Source organism: Vanellus vanellus (assembly GCF_965231255.1).
Source record: "Vanellus vanellus genome assembly, chromosome: 5".
NCBI classification, from domain to species: Eukaryota; Metazoa; Chordata; class Aves; order Charadriiformes; family Charadriidae; genus Vanellus; species Vanellus vanellus.
Window position 1 is genome coordinate 19,672,929 of NC_138910.1, and position 19,821 is coordinate 19,692,749.

Here is a 19,821-nt window from a genome sequence, read left to right on the forward strand (position 1 = left end):
TTGTAGACTGTATGGGGTAAAGAGAGAGGAAACACTAGAACCAGGAAAGATTATACTTAAGCAGCCATTTCATGTAACAGTTGTGTTGGGAACATTGCAGAAAGTCTGTCTAATGCAAATTACATCAAGGTGATATATGTAAATAAATTTCTATCATGAATATATGTTAATATTGGGTAATAAATATTTCTAAAAAATTTAGACTAAGTAGAATGAATTTCTGTAAATTACACTTTAGTAAAATTAAGCTTATCTGACCTCAAAATAAATTCAACTAGCATCATTTGATGCCAAATCCTGCCAAAATTTGTCTTAGTAAGCTTTGAGCCTCAGCCTTCAAGAATATTTTCAATGGTAATATTGGAAAATAGGAGTGCTGGTTTTGTAGAAGAACTTTTAATTTATTTATTTTTTTTTCAATTTTGGCCAATTAGATGAGCAAAACACCAAAACATTACATTCTATAGGTATATGGGAAATCCCGCATGTGCCTGTGTTGGTGGATTACTATACCTCTTCCGTGAAACTGTAAAAGGTACAAGAGAGATTACTGATAGATGGATAGAATAGAAACATGAGCTAAACTTTGGTGGCTTCCTCTCTTTCTTTTTTTCTTTCTTTAAAATTCTGGCTGGGTTCTCTGTGGTGTATCCCAGTGAACTAGATATTTTTTTTGTTTGAAGTTTTGCTTAATTTAAAAAACCAAAACCCAGAGAAACAAACAAAACAAAGCAAAACAAACAAACAAACAAACAAAAAAAAAAAAACAAACCAGAAAAGGTAGGTAGTAAAGTTTTGGCTCTGCACAGAAGACGTGTTTGCAAACTGGTTATCCCAGCCCATTTAACCAACTGCTCAGAGCTATACAGAGTTCTGTGTTCTGTAATTTTGCTTTTTGAAAAGGAGAGATGGGAGACGTTATATATTTCAAGTCCATCTATATTGCTGTTTGTGGAGTTCTGTTGTAAATGTGAACCTGGATAAACTTTTTTTAGGAGACAGGATTTTGTAAAACATACTGAGGCGTTGCTTTTTTTTTTAATCCAGCCAGTTAAGGTTTTTTGGCAGATATTTTTAATTTAAAGTAGCAATTGATGCCATAATCCCTAGTATCTCTACTCCATTTTGGAGGCTATAAGACTGTCTATGAGACTAAATATATTACTACAATTTTTATTTCATCTGACATATGGTGTAACAAGACAATGTGATCCTTTCAGAAATCTAGGCTGTTTGTTGAGACTTATGGTATTTTGTGGTCTGTTATGTATGCTTTATTATAATTGGTATAAAAATGGGCCTAAACATACAAACTGTTTAGACATAATGCTAGCTTCAAAATATAATCCTCTTGATGTGGAACTAACTGTAAAATTGTGTGTGTACTAGCTTGAAAACTGCAATAAAATTTCAAATTGCTACTAATTAGTGTGTGATTCACAGTGCAAAGTAATATATTTTTCCCTTTTTATGAACTCTGATTTATTTTTTTTTTCAATTTTTTTTATGAACCAGATCATTTTCTCTGTCAGGACTGATCATGTTAACTTCCCGTACTGCACAAAATGCAATACATGGCTTCTGGTGCTTGTCATGACAATGTTGCTAGAACCATTGAGATCTGGGAATATGGCTTACTCCTTTCACCCCTTCCACTGATGGAATACAAGTTGGTATTTTCTGTAAGTGTATTCTCTCAGTACAGGAAAATTTTTTCCAAAATCACAATTTTGTTTGGATTTGTAGGCTTAGCAATGTGTAAAAAGCACTATGCTGATCTAAGAAATCTTTTATTCTTTGTCACTACATCATCAGGTTATACCACTTACTGACAAAGAGTAAGTAGAGAAGAGCAGTGGTACTCTGGTGAACTTTTAAGGTCTTTCTATTATCACTAATACCGATACCTCCTCTGCACACTTCCTTGAGTTTGTGTCCTCTCTGCAGGTAGTATTCTGTAATGTTATTTTCCCCTCATACAAAGCTATACGCCCACCTCCACAAAATGATAGTTTTAAGCTCACATTAAGTGCCTGATCTTTCCACACATCCTTTAATATGATAAATTGTTATTTTACAATGATTGTCATTGCATTTATACCCCAGTTGCCCTTCTCCCCCCCCCCCCCCCCCCCCCCCCCAATAAATGTCACGATTATCTGAACCACTTGTTTTGGAGGAGGTGGGGAAGGGAAGGGAAGTGGGGGGGTGAATAGTTTTTAAATTCAAAAGTAATGCAAGTTTTTTCTGTCTTGTTTTTTAGTTAATCTTTCTCAATTGTTTTTAGATATAACAGCTGAAAATATGTACTGAAAGGGTTAAGTCGGCATGAAAGAATTCATTTCCACTTTAATGACCTAGCCTTGCTGGGTTAGGACGATGGGGAACATGCTTCTGACTTGTACTCCTATTGCCAATTAACACCTCCTATAACAGGTTGCCTCAGCTAGTCATTGAAGCAGAGGCAGTAGAAATAGTTTACATGCAGCTTGTTTTTCACACTAGTTGTTTAATACTCACAAAATTAAACTATTAAAAGGTTCTTTCTTAGCTTACTGGGAAAGAAATAAACGCTATAGCGGTCAGCTTTCGCTTGTGTGTCCTATGTTCACATTTAAATTGTTCCAATTGCAAAAATAAATAAAAAAAAAGTAGTAATGACTGTATCGGCTCTTATTTTACACAGAAATATGTTGTTTTGTGTAATAAAGCTAAGATTTGCTCTACAGCACTTCAGTTCACTGCCTCTTTTTATTACAGTTCCCCTTGCAAAACTGAGTTTCTTTGAAACAGCTATGATGTATTTCAAAATCGTCTTTTGTGCTATTAGCGTGCCACCAACACCAGCAGTGTTTAAGATCCATTTAAACAATAGACAGTGCCTCAATTTGTGGAATATTTCTTGGTTGCTTGTGTAATTAATCAAGTCCACTTTCTGTACCTATTTGAATAAATGTAAAATAGTACAAATAAAGAGCAGTGCTCTAAAATGACACTTTAGTTCACATTTAATCAGCAGGTATTTTAATAACATAATAAAATTGACTAAATAATTGATACCAGTTCACACTAAGAGAAAGGTGGAGTAATATACCTAAAAGTGTTAACAAATTTGCTAAAAGGCCTGAGTAGCTAACACTTCAAGGCGTTAGTTTTTATCCTGTTAGAATGGCAAATGCCTTTAACACTTCATCAACAAGGGCTGCCCAAGTAAAGGGCTGCTTTTTATATTGGATCATCTCTTTAACTGTTTGAAACAAAAATAGTATCATGCATAATTTAATATTACAATGTAATCTTCTGTTCATAACTTGAACATGATTTTTTCCCATTACAAATATTACTGAAAAAAAAAAAAAGCAAAACTAAAATTTATTTTAATAGCGGTAACTTAATTTTATCAGTTATTACTGAAATTGGGATTCTGCCATTCTAAACAAAATTAGAGTTTGGTTGGGTTTTATGAGATGGCTGGCCATCAGGCAGCTCATTTCACTGACTGACAGCACGTATAGTTCATTCGGAAGAAACATCCATTTTCAGGAAGTAGCACAATAACAGTATTTTTTAGAACAGTTTTTGGATTTTAATAATTACTGTATCCAGCTTATACAGGAATGCCTGGGAAAAAGAATGTTCATTATTCCTTGCAGTTTCCAAATTCATTTTTCTCCAGTTCCTCAAGAAATTATCCAATAATTCTGTGGGCAGGCAGAATGATGACAATATTCGTTGTTTTGCAGTGAGATGTGGACAGTCTTACAAAACTGTGCAGTGGGAGAACTGTCTGACCTTCTTTGAATACCATAATGTAACCAACAGTACCAGCAGATCTTTTGCATTGCAAATACAAATGCTTTCTTGTTTGGGTTTCTGACACCAGTTAATTTAATTTGGTACTCTGCTTCATAAGGATGATGCTCCTTTGTTAAAGTTGGCAGGCAGTGAAGTTTATGAACAGTGATAATAGCACATGCTGTGGAGGGTCAGCGTAAAATACTTTGCTTCCATGTAGAGATTGGCTAATAAAGACTTTCTTCCTCTTTGCTTCATGAAAGAAATGCATGAACTTCTGTGGAAGACTAGCAGAAACAGACCAAAGAAATCTCAAAACGTGTAACCCGTAGCTAGCTCCCACGCACTGCGTTACTCGCACACAGAAGCTGTGGCTCTCGCTCCAAGGCTCTGTTAGGTTATCAGCCGTTTATGGAAAAGGATGTGGTCTGAGATGGAAATAGACTGGTTCCAGTTTCCAAATGTCTATTTTTTTCAAATGTCATCATCTAAAGCCAAAGTAAACTACTTCAAAGACCCAAGATCTATTCTGTTGGTTTTATCTGTTAAATCTTTAAAAGTTTTAACTTAAGAATTTGAACTTTGGGTTTCTAATTTTCTGTAGAAAGACAAGTGCACAGCTATAGTATATTATGTGCCAGTTTTTCTTTGGTAGAAAAGTAATGTGAAATTTAATCTGTTGTGAAGGTAGATTCTGGACAGGTTTTGACCTATGGATCCTTTCCTCCTCAAAATTCTAGAATTGGTACATCAGAATAATTTCAGAACTCTCTTAGCAGTTCATTCTAATCTATATTCAAAACGAAGGAATACTAACATGAAAATTAATGCACATAATTGGTACAGTGTAATGAGTTGTTCCCTTTTCTCGTAATTTAGTCGGTAATTGTAATCTGTAAGGAGAACAGAGCTGACTGAAAAGGAGATAGTGAGGTCTTCACAAAAGAGGTGTCTGTGACCAAGGAAATACTTGGTATGTGCTGTATTTTATAAGACGCCTGCGAATTAGTAAACCAACATTATATTTGTATAGTATACTACAATAGCTAATTTTGAAGTATTTGGGTAAAGTGGTTGAACTGTGTGAGAAGAGTGGAAGCTAACCTTTAATATTTTTGCTATCTCGGGCATGTGCTTAAAGTGGAATAGTGAAGTTCGCAGTTAATACCTCCCAGCGCTTAGTGTAGTCACCTTTATATCTATTTAAACTCGCATTTAGTGTGCAAAATCATTCACAGTGAATACTATGGCTTAAAAATGAAAACATGCTAAGCAACTTGATTTATACCAACGGAGCATTCCTTTATGAATTAGCAGTGTTTCCTATGCTGAGAATTAGTTGTTCACTACGGGCATTGGCAACTGGAGAGAGAACTTCAACATAAGTTTTGAAAACAGAAACTACTTTATCTCATAGAATGCCTAAAGGATTGATAAAGTATAATCCCTCTTCTCACCAAGGGAAACAAGCGTTTGAAAGCTCCAAGGAGTATAGAAATAATAAAAGGAGGAAAGATTAGGAATGAGTACCTTTTGCTTAAACTAAAGGTAATCTAGTTGCCTTGTTACAGAAACAAGATGTAATAATGTTTGTCTCCTCCCTATAGTGTTGAATCTACTGACTGATTTTAAAATAGGAAAAGTTATGAAGAGTAATTAAACTCTTAGAGTTGTGAACACAGATGCCTACACAGGGGACAGAGATGTGGTTAATGCCTCGGCTGCAGGAAGGGTGTCAGTGTGATCTGCCATCTTAACAGACATTAGAGATTCCATATGGGAGAGGCTATTTAAGAGCCATAGTCTGTGGAATAAACCTCAGGTCAAGCTCATGATTTTTGAGAAGCTAGTCTCAATCAAACATCAACATTAGCCTTCCAGAAATCACAGAACTACTTATGCTAGTTTGGGGGAGATTATTTTAATGCTCTTCTTTATCTAAAAAAAAACCAAAACGGAATGGTGTAATGGGATGCCTGCTTGCAGTGAAATGTTAAACAAATTCTGGGACAAATACAGATGTGTATGGTGATTACAGCATCAGCATGGATGTTATGGTTCTTTCTAAAGCAGAAGGTTACCGTGTTTGTACTCTTGCCCTCATTTCAGACCCTTTTTGGTCTAGAACTGGTAAAAAATTGGAAGAGATCTTTATGTATGAAGAAAGGGGTTGTTATCAAACTCATGAGTTGTTTTGGTTTCTTTTTTAGTTAAACCCCAACTCATTTCTGCTTTATTCTTAGCAATGATTAAGTGGAAATATGAGTCTTTGTGCTTTCCAAAGTATTAAGACTTCTAAGTGGAAAAAAGATAATTTAGAATAGACTTAAAATCAAGCAAGAGAGATACAGTTAAGAAAGTGAACTTACATGTTTATGGAGGAAAAAAATATAGTAACAGTATCAGAAAATGATTGGGCAGTTGAAGCTTCATCAGTCAAACAATTTAGTTGTAGTAAACTTGGAATAAATGATTCACATGCCCTGTGCAGCTGGTTCTGGGAAAGGTTCTGAAGAACTGCTCTCAGAGTTCTCATTGTAAGTGTTGGAGGAAGACTTCTCCACTGGAGCATGTCACTGTTACGCTAGGGGTAGTCAGGGAAATACTCAATGAAGAGGTGGAATTGATTAAAAATGGACCTTTGGCAAGTATATTTTAGAAGCTGAAAAGTTAAACTTGCTGGAAGATTGGTGGTAGAAAGGCCAAAGTGTCAGAAGAATTAGCAATGGGTAGTAAAAAGTGAGGGAGAGCAAATATCAAGACATGATGTTCAGCAGTATCAAAGCTGGAAATAAAGGTGTTAAGAAGCAGTTGTAGTTGACACAGATCCATGCATGTGTGTGAGTTTTCAGATATAAAGATTGGATTAAAAATATAAGGATTGGATCTGGAGCTAATAGAGAAGGAATTCATTGACATTGGGGGGTGGATGACCCCAAACTGAATTTTCTTACAGTCTTTAAAGCGTTCTGAAGACTAGATTATGTTTTTCTGTGTGTGTAAAAGTGAGAGTATGCAGAAAGGACAATTGCTATACAAATTTATGCTGATTACTTAAGTTCCTGGTTTTGTCTTCAGGGGGTGATGGCTTGTATCAATGGTTCTCTCTTCTGTTTGATGTCATGTGGACACACGTTGTACTGAATTTTTCCACTTAACGTGAAAAATCAGGAGTTTACTCCAAGTTTTTATTTTGCCCAATTTTGCTTAGGACTGTGGAATTAAGGTTCTAAGTCTACAAAATATTTGTGTAAAGGCACCATTTTTTTCTTCCTTTAAGTTAATGTGGGGTGTCTTTTTTTTTTTTTTTTTACTTTACTCCATAGTTGCTTTGTTGCCCTTCTAAGTTTACATCACTTAGTGCAGTACTAACCTTTTGTCTTTTCAGTGGAAATTTGTTGTACACAACTTGGTAATAAAGTAATGAACGTACTGTTAATTGGCTGTAATGAGGTACGCTGATACAGAATTCTGCATATAAGAGCAATATGTCTCTTGCTCCTCGAGAAAGGGACATTTAAACTGCTGCCTCCTGTGTTTTTCATTTTCAACAGTACACAGAACCTGTTTCAACCAATCATTCACACCTGGGACAGTTGTGCTAATTTTTGAATAACTACTCATAAGGCAAAGAGCAAAGTATTTTGTTCACAGCTTTTCCACCTAGGGATCGGAGGTCCGTTTTTTCTCTCACTGTACCAGTGTATCTGCAAAGTACTCCCATAGCCTTTATCTGCAAGTCCTCTTTAGCTGAAAGCTGATGAAGCAAAGGGAAATTGCTGTTTGTGTTGGTGCCAGTTAATCATGCTAGCCCAGCAGCATTTACATTCACACCACTGTAAGAAACACATAGTTAATTGGAGAACTGGCCGTATTTTGCAGCTGACGAAGGTTAGCATTGCGGCAGGGCTGACTAATGGAAACTTATCTGACTCTTAGCCTGTGTGTCTTGTAACAGGTTTGTACCCAGTGCAATACTTGCCGGTTTTTTATTTGACGGATTCTGATAAGGTTGCTCTTTAAGTTTGTATTGTTTTGGGGTGGGGGAGACGGGATGATGGCTAGGTGACTTGTGTTACAAAACAGGTTAGTGAAGGAAGGTGCTGTAAAGAAGTGTTTGGTGTTTAGGTGTGCTTTTTGTTTTGTTTTGTTTGTAAGAACTGCATCTAACACACAAAGTCGCAATTATATATGCATTTTTTTCTGCAAGTTTTATAATACGGAAAACAAAATAAAATGTTTAGAAACTGCAAAATAATAATGGTGAAGAAAATAATTATTTCTTCTTTCCATAGGGGCCACCAACAGATGCTCCTGCCGTCGATACAGCGGAACAGGTTTATATCTCTTCCCTTGCACTGCTGAAAGTAAGTGTTCTGTGTGTACTGCATCTGTGTATAGTGCTGGAGATAGAGCACCTGGCACCTATCCAGACTTTATGGACTTGTGCTCCTTAGGTGCTAGACAGACTAATTTTAAAAATAAATTAATACTGTTTGGAACACTCAGAGTAAGAAATGTATTTTAATTCTCTTTTCCTGGCTTCGTTTTTACTATTTTATGGCTCCTTACAGTTTGCAAAAGTGCTACAAGTTGCAAATTATCTATAGATCAGCAAAGGCTGAAAGAACTATCCCAAGTCAAACTTGAACTCCCTGTTAAACATACAGTGTCTTTTGGTCTTAATTCCAGATGTTGAAGCATGGTCGTGCTGGTGTCCCTATGGAAGTTATGGGTTTGATGCTCGGGGAATTTGTTGATGATTACACTGTGAGAGTGATTGATGTTTTTGCAATGCCACAGTCGGGAACGGTGAGTTCTTTACACCTAGACCTTGATAATTTTGTTTACTTGTTTGTTTTTTTCTTATGTTTTTTTTTAAAGCTTTTTCTGCTTTACCTCATTTGTGCAATCTTAAGGTATAACCTACTAGGTATAATTCAAACACGTCTACTGGATTTAAGGGTTTCAGTAAAAAAAATAAAGCAGATTTATTTTAATTTAATTTTTTTTTTTTAGCAAAGACTAGTACATGTATGTGTATGTCAGTTTATGGAGATGTTATGTCTTTACGTATGTATAAATATATTGGTATAACATCACTTATGAAATTTATGAATTGATTACTTTAAGAACTCGTATACTGTGAGTCAGGGGAAGGATTCAAAATGTAAAAGGTTTGATTAGAAGTCTATCATGCCCTTTATTGTGAGGGTGCTATAGGTATACTTCAAACTTGCTCTCTTTGACAGATCTTACAGTGACATGTCTGTTAAATGATATTTTTGTGATGTGAAAAAAATGAGGTATTTTAATTTAGAGTAAGAATATTCATGTTATGAAGAGATATTTTAAAGAGATGATCAGCCAATGAGTATAATTGGAATTTATGATGCTTTTTTTGTGTAACTTAAATGAAATACTGTTCTTAAAAGAAGCATGGATTTCTTTGTAACTCGGAGCTGCACATCAATGAAATTTTTTAATTCTTTTGTCCTGAGTTTATTCTATGCATGTATAAGTAGAATCTGCAAAGACCCAGTATGGGATATTTGTCTTGAATAAAACCTGTCAAGCTGAACTTGTGAGAAACAACAGGCCAGAGTTTGCAGAACAAAAAGAGGAGGAAAAGATTAATTCCTATGCCAATTTAGTCATGTTTACTCATAGTAGTGATACCTTAAATAGCAATTGAAAATCTTCTTTCAGCATTTTAAAGTCACATTGAAATACGTTTATAAAAATTGTACTTACATTTAAGGGTGTTCTGCCAGGTAGTTCTAAAGTAGTCAGGTTGCTGACAGATGCGTATGAAAGGTGTTTAAATTTTTGTTTTCAGAAAGTAACAGATTAAAAGATAATACTGCTTTATGTACAGCTACTATGATTTTTCTGTCTTCTACATCAGGGTGTCAGTGTGGAGGCAGTTGATCCTGTTTTTCAAGCAAAAATGTTGGATATGCTAAAACAGACGGGAAGGTAAGTCACCCTAAAGAGGGCTGACAGTAACAAGTAATCCCTGCATGTTATTTAGAAGAAACAGCTGGCTTTCCGTAAAACTAGTGATCTTGGGGCTATCTTTAAAAAGAAATAATTGGCCCAGAAATCAGGTGAGTGGCATAGCGCATAATTCAGCCCACCTTATGCATTTCAATTGTCAGGAGATTGTCACTGATGTTAAACCTACAGCTTTGGTTATTGCACAGAAAGATTAGATTGCTGCTCCATTTAGTATAGGCAGTTACTAGACAGTACCTGCTTAAAAGATTGATTTTTTTTTTTATTTCTTTTGCTTAAGGTAAAAAAAAATACAAAGTTATAGCTTATTTATGATCAATTTTAATGAAAAGGGAAAATAATTTTGTAAAAGATCCTAGTATTTAAACAAATTTTTATTTCACTGCTACCTCTCAACAGTTGTCGTCTGCTTGCTCAAATTCTTTTACTGTGGGAAAAACTTCAAAATTAATGTTAGCAAAAGGCTCAGCAGCTGAACAGAACAGTGCAAATTGCTTTTTGACTGAGTTCCTAGTTCTACTGCTGGTTTAATTGATATTTAATCCTTTCCCACCGTTGGTTCCCGTTGTCCATGTCTGAAATGGACTTTCTGCCGTGAAAATTCAACCCTCGACGCCAAGGAGTTAAAGAGTAGATATTTACTCAAGTGCTGAAAGGGTAAAAACTGGTTCAGTGAAGGTGTGGTAACAGGGTGAAAAACTGAAAGCATGATCTACCACTGCTAATGTGCATCCCTTAATGATAGCCCTCTTTTGTCGCATTTATTCATGTCCATGTTTTCACCATACTATGGTGAGTAATTTAAATATTCCTAATGGTGTTGTTTTCACAGCTCATCCTAATTTATGCCCTGATACATTATTATTTCTTCTTGTTACATGTTTTTATTCTTAAGAATCTCAATGTTCTCTTTGTTTCAGACCTGAGATGGTAGTCGGTTGGTATCATAGTCACCCTGGCTTTGGCTGTTGGTTGTCTGGTGTAGATATCAATACTCAGCAGAGCTTTGAAGCCTTATCAGAAAGAGCTGTTGCTGTGGTGGTGGATCCCATTCAGAGTGTAAAAGGAAAGGTATAGTAGGCTTCCATTTTTTTTTTTTTTTTACTTCAGTAAGATTTACTATAGAAGCACTGCAATTATATTTAAGTTCTTTGAATGTTTTGGAGGCCTGCTCTGCATTAAAAAATAAAAATAAAAAAAGAATTCTCCTTCTAAATGAAAAGATCATTTTTAGCTTATTCTGTATCCTACATCAGTGGTCCTTAAACAAGCTGGAAGTCTTTCATATTGCCGGTATACATAACCAATCATAATCCTCCCTTAAAATTTTGCTATTTGGGTGTCACTCAACACGTTTGCAACTAATAATCCAAGTATGCATTGTTTCAGATATTACATTTTAGCCACAAAATCTAAGATCAATTACTAACAGATTGGAATAGGTTCAGCCCCTTAACATGGGTACTAAGGTGGCATCGATTTATAGACGTTGCATATGATGGCTTTTAGTATTGTTTCTATTCCAAATGTTTTGGGCAATAAAACTTTGCAGAAGGCTTGGTGTCAAGCATTTGAGTTTTCGAGGAGTGTGCAGATAAATGATTAAGTACGTTAAATGATTATGAAAAGAGATTAACTTGCAAAGCATATTGGGTTATAGTTGTCCTTTGTTGAAATCTCTTTTGTTCTTGTTTAGTTCTCTTTTTATTTCTTTCTAGCCCCATATGCCATTTTCCTATTTCCTGCCTCATGACAGCAGGGAGCAGCTCTATTATCACCTTCACAGAGCTGTCTGCAAATGTGAGAGGCAATTCGATTTTGCTCAACCACAGGGAGAGTGGATTAGAAAAACTACAGAACGTACAGAAATTGGCTAGGTGGTTTACTGCTTTAAAATACTGCTGAGGTGTTTTGTTTGAGCATGCACTCCCATTGTATTGTAGAATAATTATTGAAATGCGTCATGGTATATATGGATGATATTAATATAAATTTATAAATATTTAAAAAGTGTTCATCTTCTGTAAAGCTGTAGTATCATATTTCCTGTGAGACAGATCATATTAAAGCTACCAAACAATTCCACTAAGGGTTCCCTTAATTTCATAATAAAATATTCTGAAGCTTTAGTTGCATTTTCAGTTGGGATTTTTAAGTTCTGATTTTTATAGCAAATTTGTTTATGTAACAAGCAATTGAAAAATTAATAGTTTCTGGTTGTTTGGAAGCTATTAGACATCTGAATCAATTTTGCTCCCTTTTAAATTGCAGAAAGAGTAGACAAAAACTTAGGTAGTTTTTGTGGAGGAAAAAAGAAACCCAAACCATACAGTAGAATATTTAATTACTCCCGACTTATTTTTTGTAGAACTTTTTCCTTTCGCTTTTTCTTATTTTCCCACTCCATTAGAAATGTTGAAATACTATTCTTTTAATTTTGTCAAGATATGGTTTTCAGGACTATACTAATAACTAATTTATACCTCACTCGCTATTAAATCCATTAAGGAGAAAAGCCTCATAGTAAGTCACACTACTGTTATACCACACTTGCTCACTAAGTGCTTTTTTTATATATATTTTTTGCCACTGTTGTTTGATACAGATGTCAACTTTGAGGGTCTTTGTTCTCTTCAAGAAAATAATCTTTGCCATATTTATTTTGACTGTGAATAAATTTTTGTCCATCTAAACACTTCTGGACTTTTTGTCCATCTAAACATTTCTCAAATACAGCTTTTCTTGTAGCATTGCTGCCAGTACTTGAGATCACTGGAAGTCTTCTAATGTTTGTTTTTCATGCATGTCTAGCTGCTACAGTCAGATTAAATTACATTCTTAGGTTTCACATTAAAAAAAAGTTTACATCTGTTGTGTTTCTGGCAAGTGCATCCCTAAAAGCTGAGAAATAGAAAGAATCCCCCATAATTAATTTCTTGATTTTGAGGATGAGATTGGGCTATGGAATGTCTATGACTTCTGTGATCCTGGTTGGCAAGATCACTTTTATTAAAATGTATTTTGATTTTTAGGTGAACTGAGAGAAGAACAGATACATTAGAGTGCAAGGGGATTTCCTAGGTCAGGTTTGACTGCTTCATGTGCATGGCTGCCTTAGTATGGCATCCAGTGCCTCTTCGTATGTTGGACAACTCGAGCTAAGCCTATTTCAGAGAAGTACCTGCTTTTTCTCAGCGCCACCAAAAGAACTGCTTGCAGAGGTAGTTTTGCTGGTGTAGTAGCCACTCTACTGGTGGGCTTTTGCTCGTGTATGTAGCTGTGTGAGTCCAAGATCATTCCTCATTATACCTTTTACTAGCGTAACTCTCTGGCAAAAAATTACAGTGAGCATGTGGCATAGAAGATTTTAATATGGTGTGTTTTGACTGAGATTAGATGTATTTAAAAACAAAGTCCAAAATAACACATTAGCTAATTTTAAACCTGCCTCAGGGCAGGTCCATGCCCATATAAATTGCTATGGCTTATAGTCAGTGAAGCAGTCATGGTTGTGCTCGTGAAGAATAACCGGGGCAGAGGTTATTTTCATGTGTCAGGAAGTTGAAATGAATTCTGATGAGGAGCCTCAGGTTCACCTTGACTAGCTAAAGCATTAAAAAGCAGTTTGCCCTGTCACTGGTGGAAATGGGAAACTTGTTAACTTCTTTGTTAGCTGTCCTCATCTGGATACGCATGTTCCAAACACCTAGTAGGACAGGGGTATATGATTGCAATTTAAAGATAAGAATACATATAATTCTTTTCAGTTTTTTTTTTTTTAAAAGTCATTTTATGTTGTCTTAAAGCCAATGAGCAAAAAGTCACATAAAATCCTTATATAAAAATAAAACCCTCATATAGGTCTGTAGATTAAATGCCAACTCCTTTAATGACCATTTTAGGACTGGGATATTATTACATAAATATAATAGGACACATGAAGGACAAGTAATTCTAAATACTGATCTTATTGCTTTACATATATATTCTTGCACATGCAGTATGCTTTCTTCATGACTGTGTACCATATCTTGCAATTTTTAGGCTAATGTTCTATCTGTCTGTAAAATAAACTCACAACAGATCAATGAATTTTATCTGAAGGTCAATGTTATCAGAACCCAGAGAGAAAAAAAGCTTTATGTTTTGGCTTTTTTTTAATTGATTTCTATGAATGATGTCGAAGGAAACATGCTGAAATATGGCCAGTGGGACAACCTGGCTAGTTGCTGCTTCATCTTGTACTTACTAATAAACCTTTTTTTTTTTTTTTTTTTTACCCCCTCCAGTTTTCCAGTCTGTGCAATGGAAGTTGTAATACATATTTAGAATATTCCACAGAAGCAGTAATTTCATTAAAGATCTGGAATAAAGCTAAATATTGACACTTCATATTTATTTCCAACATACATTTTGAAATGTCTGTACAGAGAACTATATACCTTTGCCAAATGTTAAAAATAATTTCTTTTTTTTTTAGACCTTAACTTAGCAGCTGTTCCTCACCTCTTAAGGAAGATATAGCTACACTAAATCCACTGTAGCATAGTATCTTTAACTCCACAAGCATTAACTTACTGTGTTGTACTCATATATGTTAAATAAAGAAAAAAATGGTGTTTTCTTTTTTGAATTGTTTTAAACTTTAAATTTTTATTATAAAATAAATCACTGTTTAAAATGGTTTGTTTTTCTGAGGCAGTTCATTGGTCTCCCTTGGTTAATAATTGCTGGCAATCAGGATCAATAAAATATCCAAATTTGACAGAAGTCCATTTTGTACATCTGAGAAGTTTGTTGGTGCTTGTGGTGTTTAGTAGGATATGTAGCAAAAGCTCTTATTCATACAGCAAAATTTCATGTCTGTTATACCATAATTTTTCTTAGCAAGGCACTGTCAGAAGTATTTGTAGGAAGATTTGTTGGTTTATGGCAAAAATCTTTTTTTTAAATTGTTTGCTGAGGAAAAGACTTGTCTATACGATAACTTGCGATAAATTCTACTTTGCATGTTAATCGCCTCCTGACAGATAAAAACAAATATACTATGCAACTTAATCTTGTGCTTAAACCACATCCTGCCAGTTTCATAAAAGAGGTTTTTGCTGTGGTATTTTATCCTTATCTTAATCTCATTCCAAGGGTACAAGAAGAAAAAAAAAATGTACATTTGGGTAGCCAGGTAAATCAAAATAATGCTAGTTGTAAATGATCTCAGGACATCATCTAGTCCAACCTTGTGCAGAGAACAGTGTCAACACTGAGTTCAGAACAGCTTGCTTAGGGTTTTGTCCACTTGAGTCTTGAGATGCAACAGCTTCATGGGAATACCTGTTCCAAGACTTCATTATTCTTCCAGGTTTGTCTGCTTGGGTTTTTTTTTCCCCTTGTGTACAGTCAGCAGCTCCTTACTTCAGTTTGTTACTGCTGTCTCCTGCCAAATAATTCATTGAAGAGCCTTGTTCTGTGGTCTGAGTAACCTCTTGGAAGGTTTGATACTTCAAAGAATAGCCAGGATGTGGGCTGTAGTCTTAAACCATTTTGTTCAAGCAGTTTCTTTTCAGTGGAAGTCATAAATTGTTTTCTTTTGTTCAATTTATGAGATCTTTAGAATTTTATTCTAAAAGGAGTAACAAATGTGATGAACTTTATCATTTGTTCTTTTACTCGTTTTTAAAGTATGAAAAAATTATTCTTGTCATGCTCCTAGAAGTCCCAGAGAGGGACAGTTATACTGTATGTTTAAAAAAAAAGAGAGAAAGAAGAGAGCTTAGGTGAGTTGCTGCTTGGAGGTCCATAGCAAAGTTATGTCTGTCCAAAACCAAGGTCATCTTGAGCAAGGTGAAGGTCTCAAAGTCTTTTTGAGCTGTAAACAAAGAAAAATAATATCTTTAAATAGTCACATTTCTATTTAGAATCATAAAGCATTCTATGCCTATGGTAAAAGTGTGGTGGCGCAAATACTATACTTGGAAATTTTAATTCTTATTTTGCTAATGAGATTTTGTCCATTTTTCAAAACAGACAAAATTTATGTAGGCACGGGATAAAATGCTACTGTGAAACCAACAGATCATATGATTGAACAGAGCTTTGTTTTTCATTTGCTGGATGACCTGTTCTGGCGACCTCTTCCATAAAACACTCCTCTTCCTCTTTTTGTGCCCATTGGTAGTTCTAAATCTAGGTATCAACCTGTGAGTAATTAGTTATGTATATGAGCAATATGGTTTTGTTAATACCTGATTTCAGTTTTTAACTCTTCAGAGTAATAGATGTTCATTTTGTTGAGTGCTGACCATAAAAATAGTGATTTGCTACTTTTATGTCCCAGTTTAGATTAAATTTTCTATACACTACACTATCTCAGCTTGGTAATATATGTGGAGGAAGGCAGCTGAACTTCTTTTCTGATCTAGGTTTTGTGTTGCAAATCCTCCCAGCCTATCAAGACAAATATTTATGTGAATGGTTTTATAACTTGGTAATTACTTGATAGTCTAAAAGAGTGAAAGCAAAAGCAGAGATCTAACAATTACTCTTCTGAATGTTGGAATTAGCCTCAAGAATTTAAGTTTTTGAGAATTTTAAGTAGGTTGGAGCCACCTAATAAGATTTTCTTTATATACCCAACTCCCCCTTCTCACTGGCATTTGTCTTAATAACTTTTATCTTAACAAGTCTTACCTAGACACAAGTGAATTCAAGAGTCATTAGGGTGCAGCTTGAACTTATCAATTAAAAATAACTGAACAAACCAGTAGATTGACTATATTGTCACTATTGCTTTGGAGACATATCTGTTTGTTGTGAATTATTATGCAGATAATATTTTACAAGAAAATATATTTTAAAACGTGATACCGACAATCTTATGTCAGAATCTTCTATACCTGGAACAACTTTCATTAGTAGAACTGGACCTGCTAACACTTTTCTATTGTAAAGGGAAAAATTCTAAAATAGAGAAGATAACTTTACAATGTGTAATTTTGGTTGAAATTTCAAGGGTACATTTCTGTACATTTTGTACAATGCCTAGTACATTTAGATACTCCTACAGTACTGTGGTATTTCTTAACGTTGACTTCACGGAGCATTTGGTGCAGTAACCTGCATATCAGAGATGGAAACATCCTGATTTGATCTGGGCAGGAACTGAGTTTCAGCAGGAGCCTGAATTGGAAAATAAGGAAGTAGATGCCTTTGTGCAGGGTTTGATTACTGTTGATTCAATAAAGATTGATGCTCTTTTTCCTGAGGAATTGCATTTATAAGAGTTGAATTGCATCTCCACTAAAGTGTAGGCCACTCGATCTTTTCAGTTCAGAATGTGTTTTTCTAAACCTGGTCATAAACTACAAAGTATTGAACTGTTTTATTACTGCCAGTATACCACTGTTTTGTCTGAAACCCAGCATTTTTTATAGTAGTTGCACATATTCAGAATAACATATTTTGCGTATTTTACTTGCTAATTTTTTAATGGGATGCCAAAACTGTTAATATCAATGCTGGTGTTCGAGAATTTGTTATGCAATGTCCTTTGGACTTGCTGTGATTTAATTAAGCGTTGTATGTTTACCTACTAAACTGTTTATATAGGTTACTTCAGTTCGTGCCCTTCCTTAAAATAAAAAAAGTTCCAAGAAGACTTTTGTTGAAAAGTACTGAATGTTTCATTTCCTTTTGCCGTGGTGGATGTAGAATAGTCCATTTATCTTCATTAAGGCATATAGCTTTAAAACTTGTGGCTTTGCTACTTGGGAGTTATGGATGCATGCCCTCACTTGTCAAGATAAATGTATTATACTGTAGTTCTCTCCCCTTCCAGTATGGATATTCAAGTTGTACTGCGGATTTGACCACAAGTAAGCAATTCTCTAAGGAAAGAGAAGGAAAATGCACATACTCCTAGGAATATATTTTCCAGAGCTAAAATTGACATTTTATAAATAATTTCCATGTTGCAAACTTCAAACTCACAATCACAGCAATTCAGTGATATGCATTTGGCATGAGTCAGTTTCAGTTCTTAGTGCTTTTCATTGGAAATGGCATAAAAAGTAAGATTTCTTTGAATTTTTTATGTTGTGGGCTTACAGGGGACAGAAGATGTTCTTCACTTGTAGTTGTCTAACAGTGCATGGCAGCATAAATAACGAAATGGTCATAAACCTGAGCTGCACTTCTCAGGTCACATGTTCCATTTCATTTTTAAAGAATCTAGAAACAAACTAAGCAGTTGATAACAGGTCAGTTGCAGGTGATAAAAGAGATTTTAGATGGGACATTACTTCTTTTTCCACACCTGGCATAACCACATTATATCCTTTGCACAGTGTGCTTTAAGCACTGGTATGTTTGTTCATAAACATATGGCATAAACAATACATCACTATTTGAATTCCAAGGACACAATACATTTTTAAAGATAGTCACCATATGCCATAGATTCTTCACTGGAAAAAATATTGATGTTAGAATTTTTTTTAATTTAAACAAAAAAGGCTGACTTATTTCTAACTGAAGTTCACCATTAAAATATAGTGGGTTTTGCAACTTTCAATATTATTTGTAGATTTGATATCAGAGGGATTTAATGGAATCAAGTGTGCAAAGTACTCTTGGAGTTCTCTTAATATTTTTTTTTTTTAAAGAACACCCCACGAAGATATGAAGACTGTTTTAGAAAAAGTGGTAGTATATATATGGCATTCACAATCTCAGAAGAAGCTAAAATATGTCTGGCTACGAAGCATCCTAAATTTTAATCAAGCCATTATTTTTAATAACTATGTGCAGACTATAAAAGGCCAGATTTTTATCTAGTTAGCAATTGAGGAGTCCAGCACTTGTCTCTAGGTTGTGAATAACTATGAATCATATTAATTATAGCTATCCTCAAATTTAAGTACACTGAAGATAATTGTAAATTTTGTTTCTAAAAATACATTATACGGGCTCTACTGTGGGTTGTTGACCCCGGGGAAGTGCTTTAAAAATGCTGTATAGTTATTGTTTTTTAGATTATTATGCTTTTTGAAGCTAAGACAGATGTACAAAAAGATGCAGTTTGTATTTTGTATTGGCAGCTTCCAAATATTTAGTATCTATTTCCAAGAGCTGCAATTAGTAAAGCATCCATGGTACTGAAATCCACACATCCCACAAGCTAATTATATTTGCAAGGTCAGATTGAATACATATTTTCAGAAAAATAAAGGGTTATATAAATGTGTCTTCTACTTGGCTGTTATATCACAGTTTGTTGATCTGGAGTATAATGTGTACAATTCACAAATTTGTCTGATAACAGAAAGTGGTGTGTGATTGTGTTTATTTTACTAACCAGTATATTCACAGCAATCACTTCCAAATATCTCTCCAGTAAAGATGTGTTAATTACAAAACAGACAAGGTCTTCTATTATATTAAAGCTACTAACAAGAAGACAGCAGGAATCACACATGTAAATAGCATCATCAACCCCTATTTTAGTCCTCTGTTTTGATCTGTGAGTTGCGCATAGACCAAAGGTGCTATTAAAGACTCAGTATATGAAATAGGCAGCATTATATGAACAAAATTTATTCAACAAGAAAACAGACCTTTAACATGAATTTAACAAGCCTGAGAAATTATAAACTCTCATATGCTGCAGATTCATGCAGTGATAATAAACAAAAAAGGAAAGTAAGAGGTTTCCTTAAGCTAGCCAAACTGCTAATGGTTTTGTTATAAGCTGTCTGCTGTTGAAATGACCTCTGAAAAGTCTGAAGACACTTGTACTACGAAAAATTAAATGGTCAGAGTGGTGAAAGAGTTGCACTATGGAAGTACATTTAAAAAAAAAAAATCTGCCTTCATATTTCTGGAAAACATCCTGGTGGCATAGACTTTTGTTAACTTTTTTTATGTTTTTACAGAAAGGGAATTTAGCATGAAGCTTGGAAACTTTAGTTTTTACCTAAAACAGTGCACAATGCATTAGGTAATTTAAGTACA

The 19,821-nt window shown here is 34.7% G+C and overlaps 1 protein-coding gene across 1 annotated transcript in view; it reads left to right on the forward strand.

The window, feature by feature from the left end:
- Nucleotides 1–19,821, forward strand: part of PSMD14 (proteasome 26S subunit, non-ATPase 14) — a 48,951-nt gene that overhangs the window by 15,921 nt on the left and 13,209 nt on the right. Inside the window, exons 4-7 of the mRNA XM_082484262.1 lie at nt 8,091–8,162; nt 8,488–8,607; nt 9,704–9,774; nt 10,734–10,884. Coding sequence (XP_082340388.1) covers nt 8,091–8,162; nt 8,488–8,607; nt 9,704–9,774; nt 10,734–10,884 — 414 coding nt within the window. The remainder of the gene's footprint in view (nt 1–8,090; nt 8,163–8,487; nt 8,608–9,703; nt 9,775–10,733; nt 10,885–19,821) is intronic.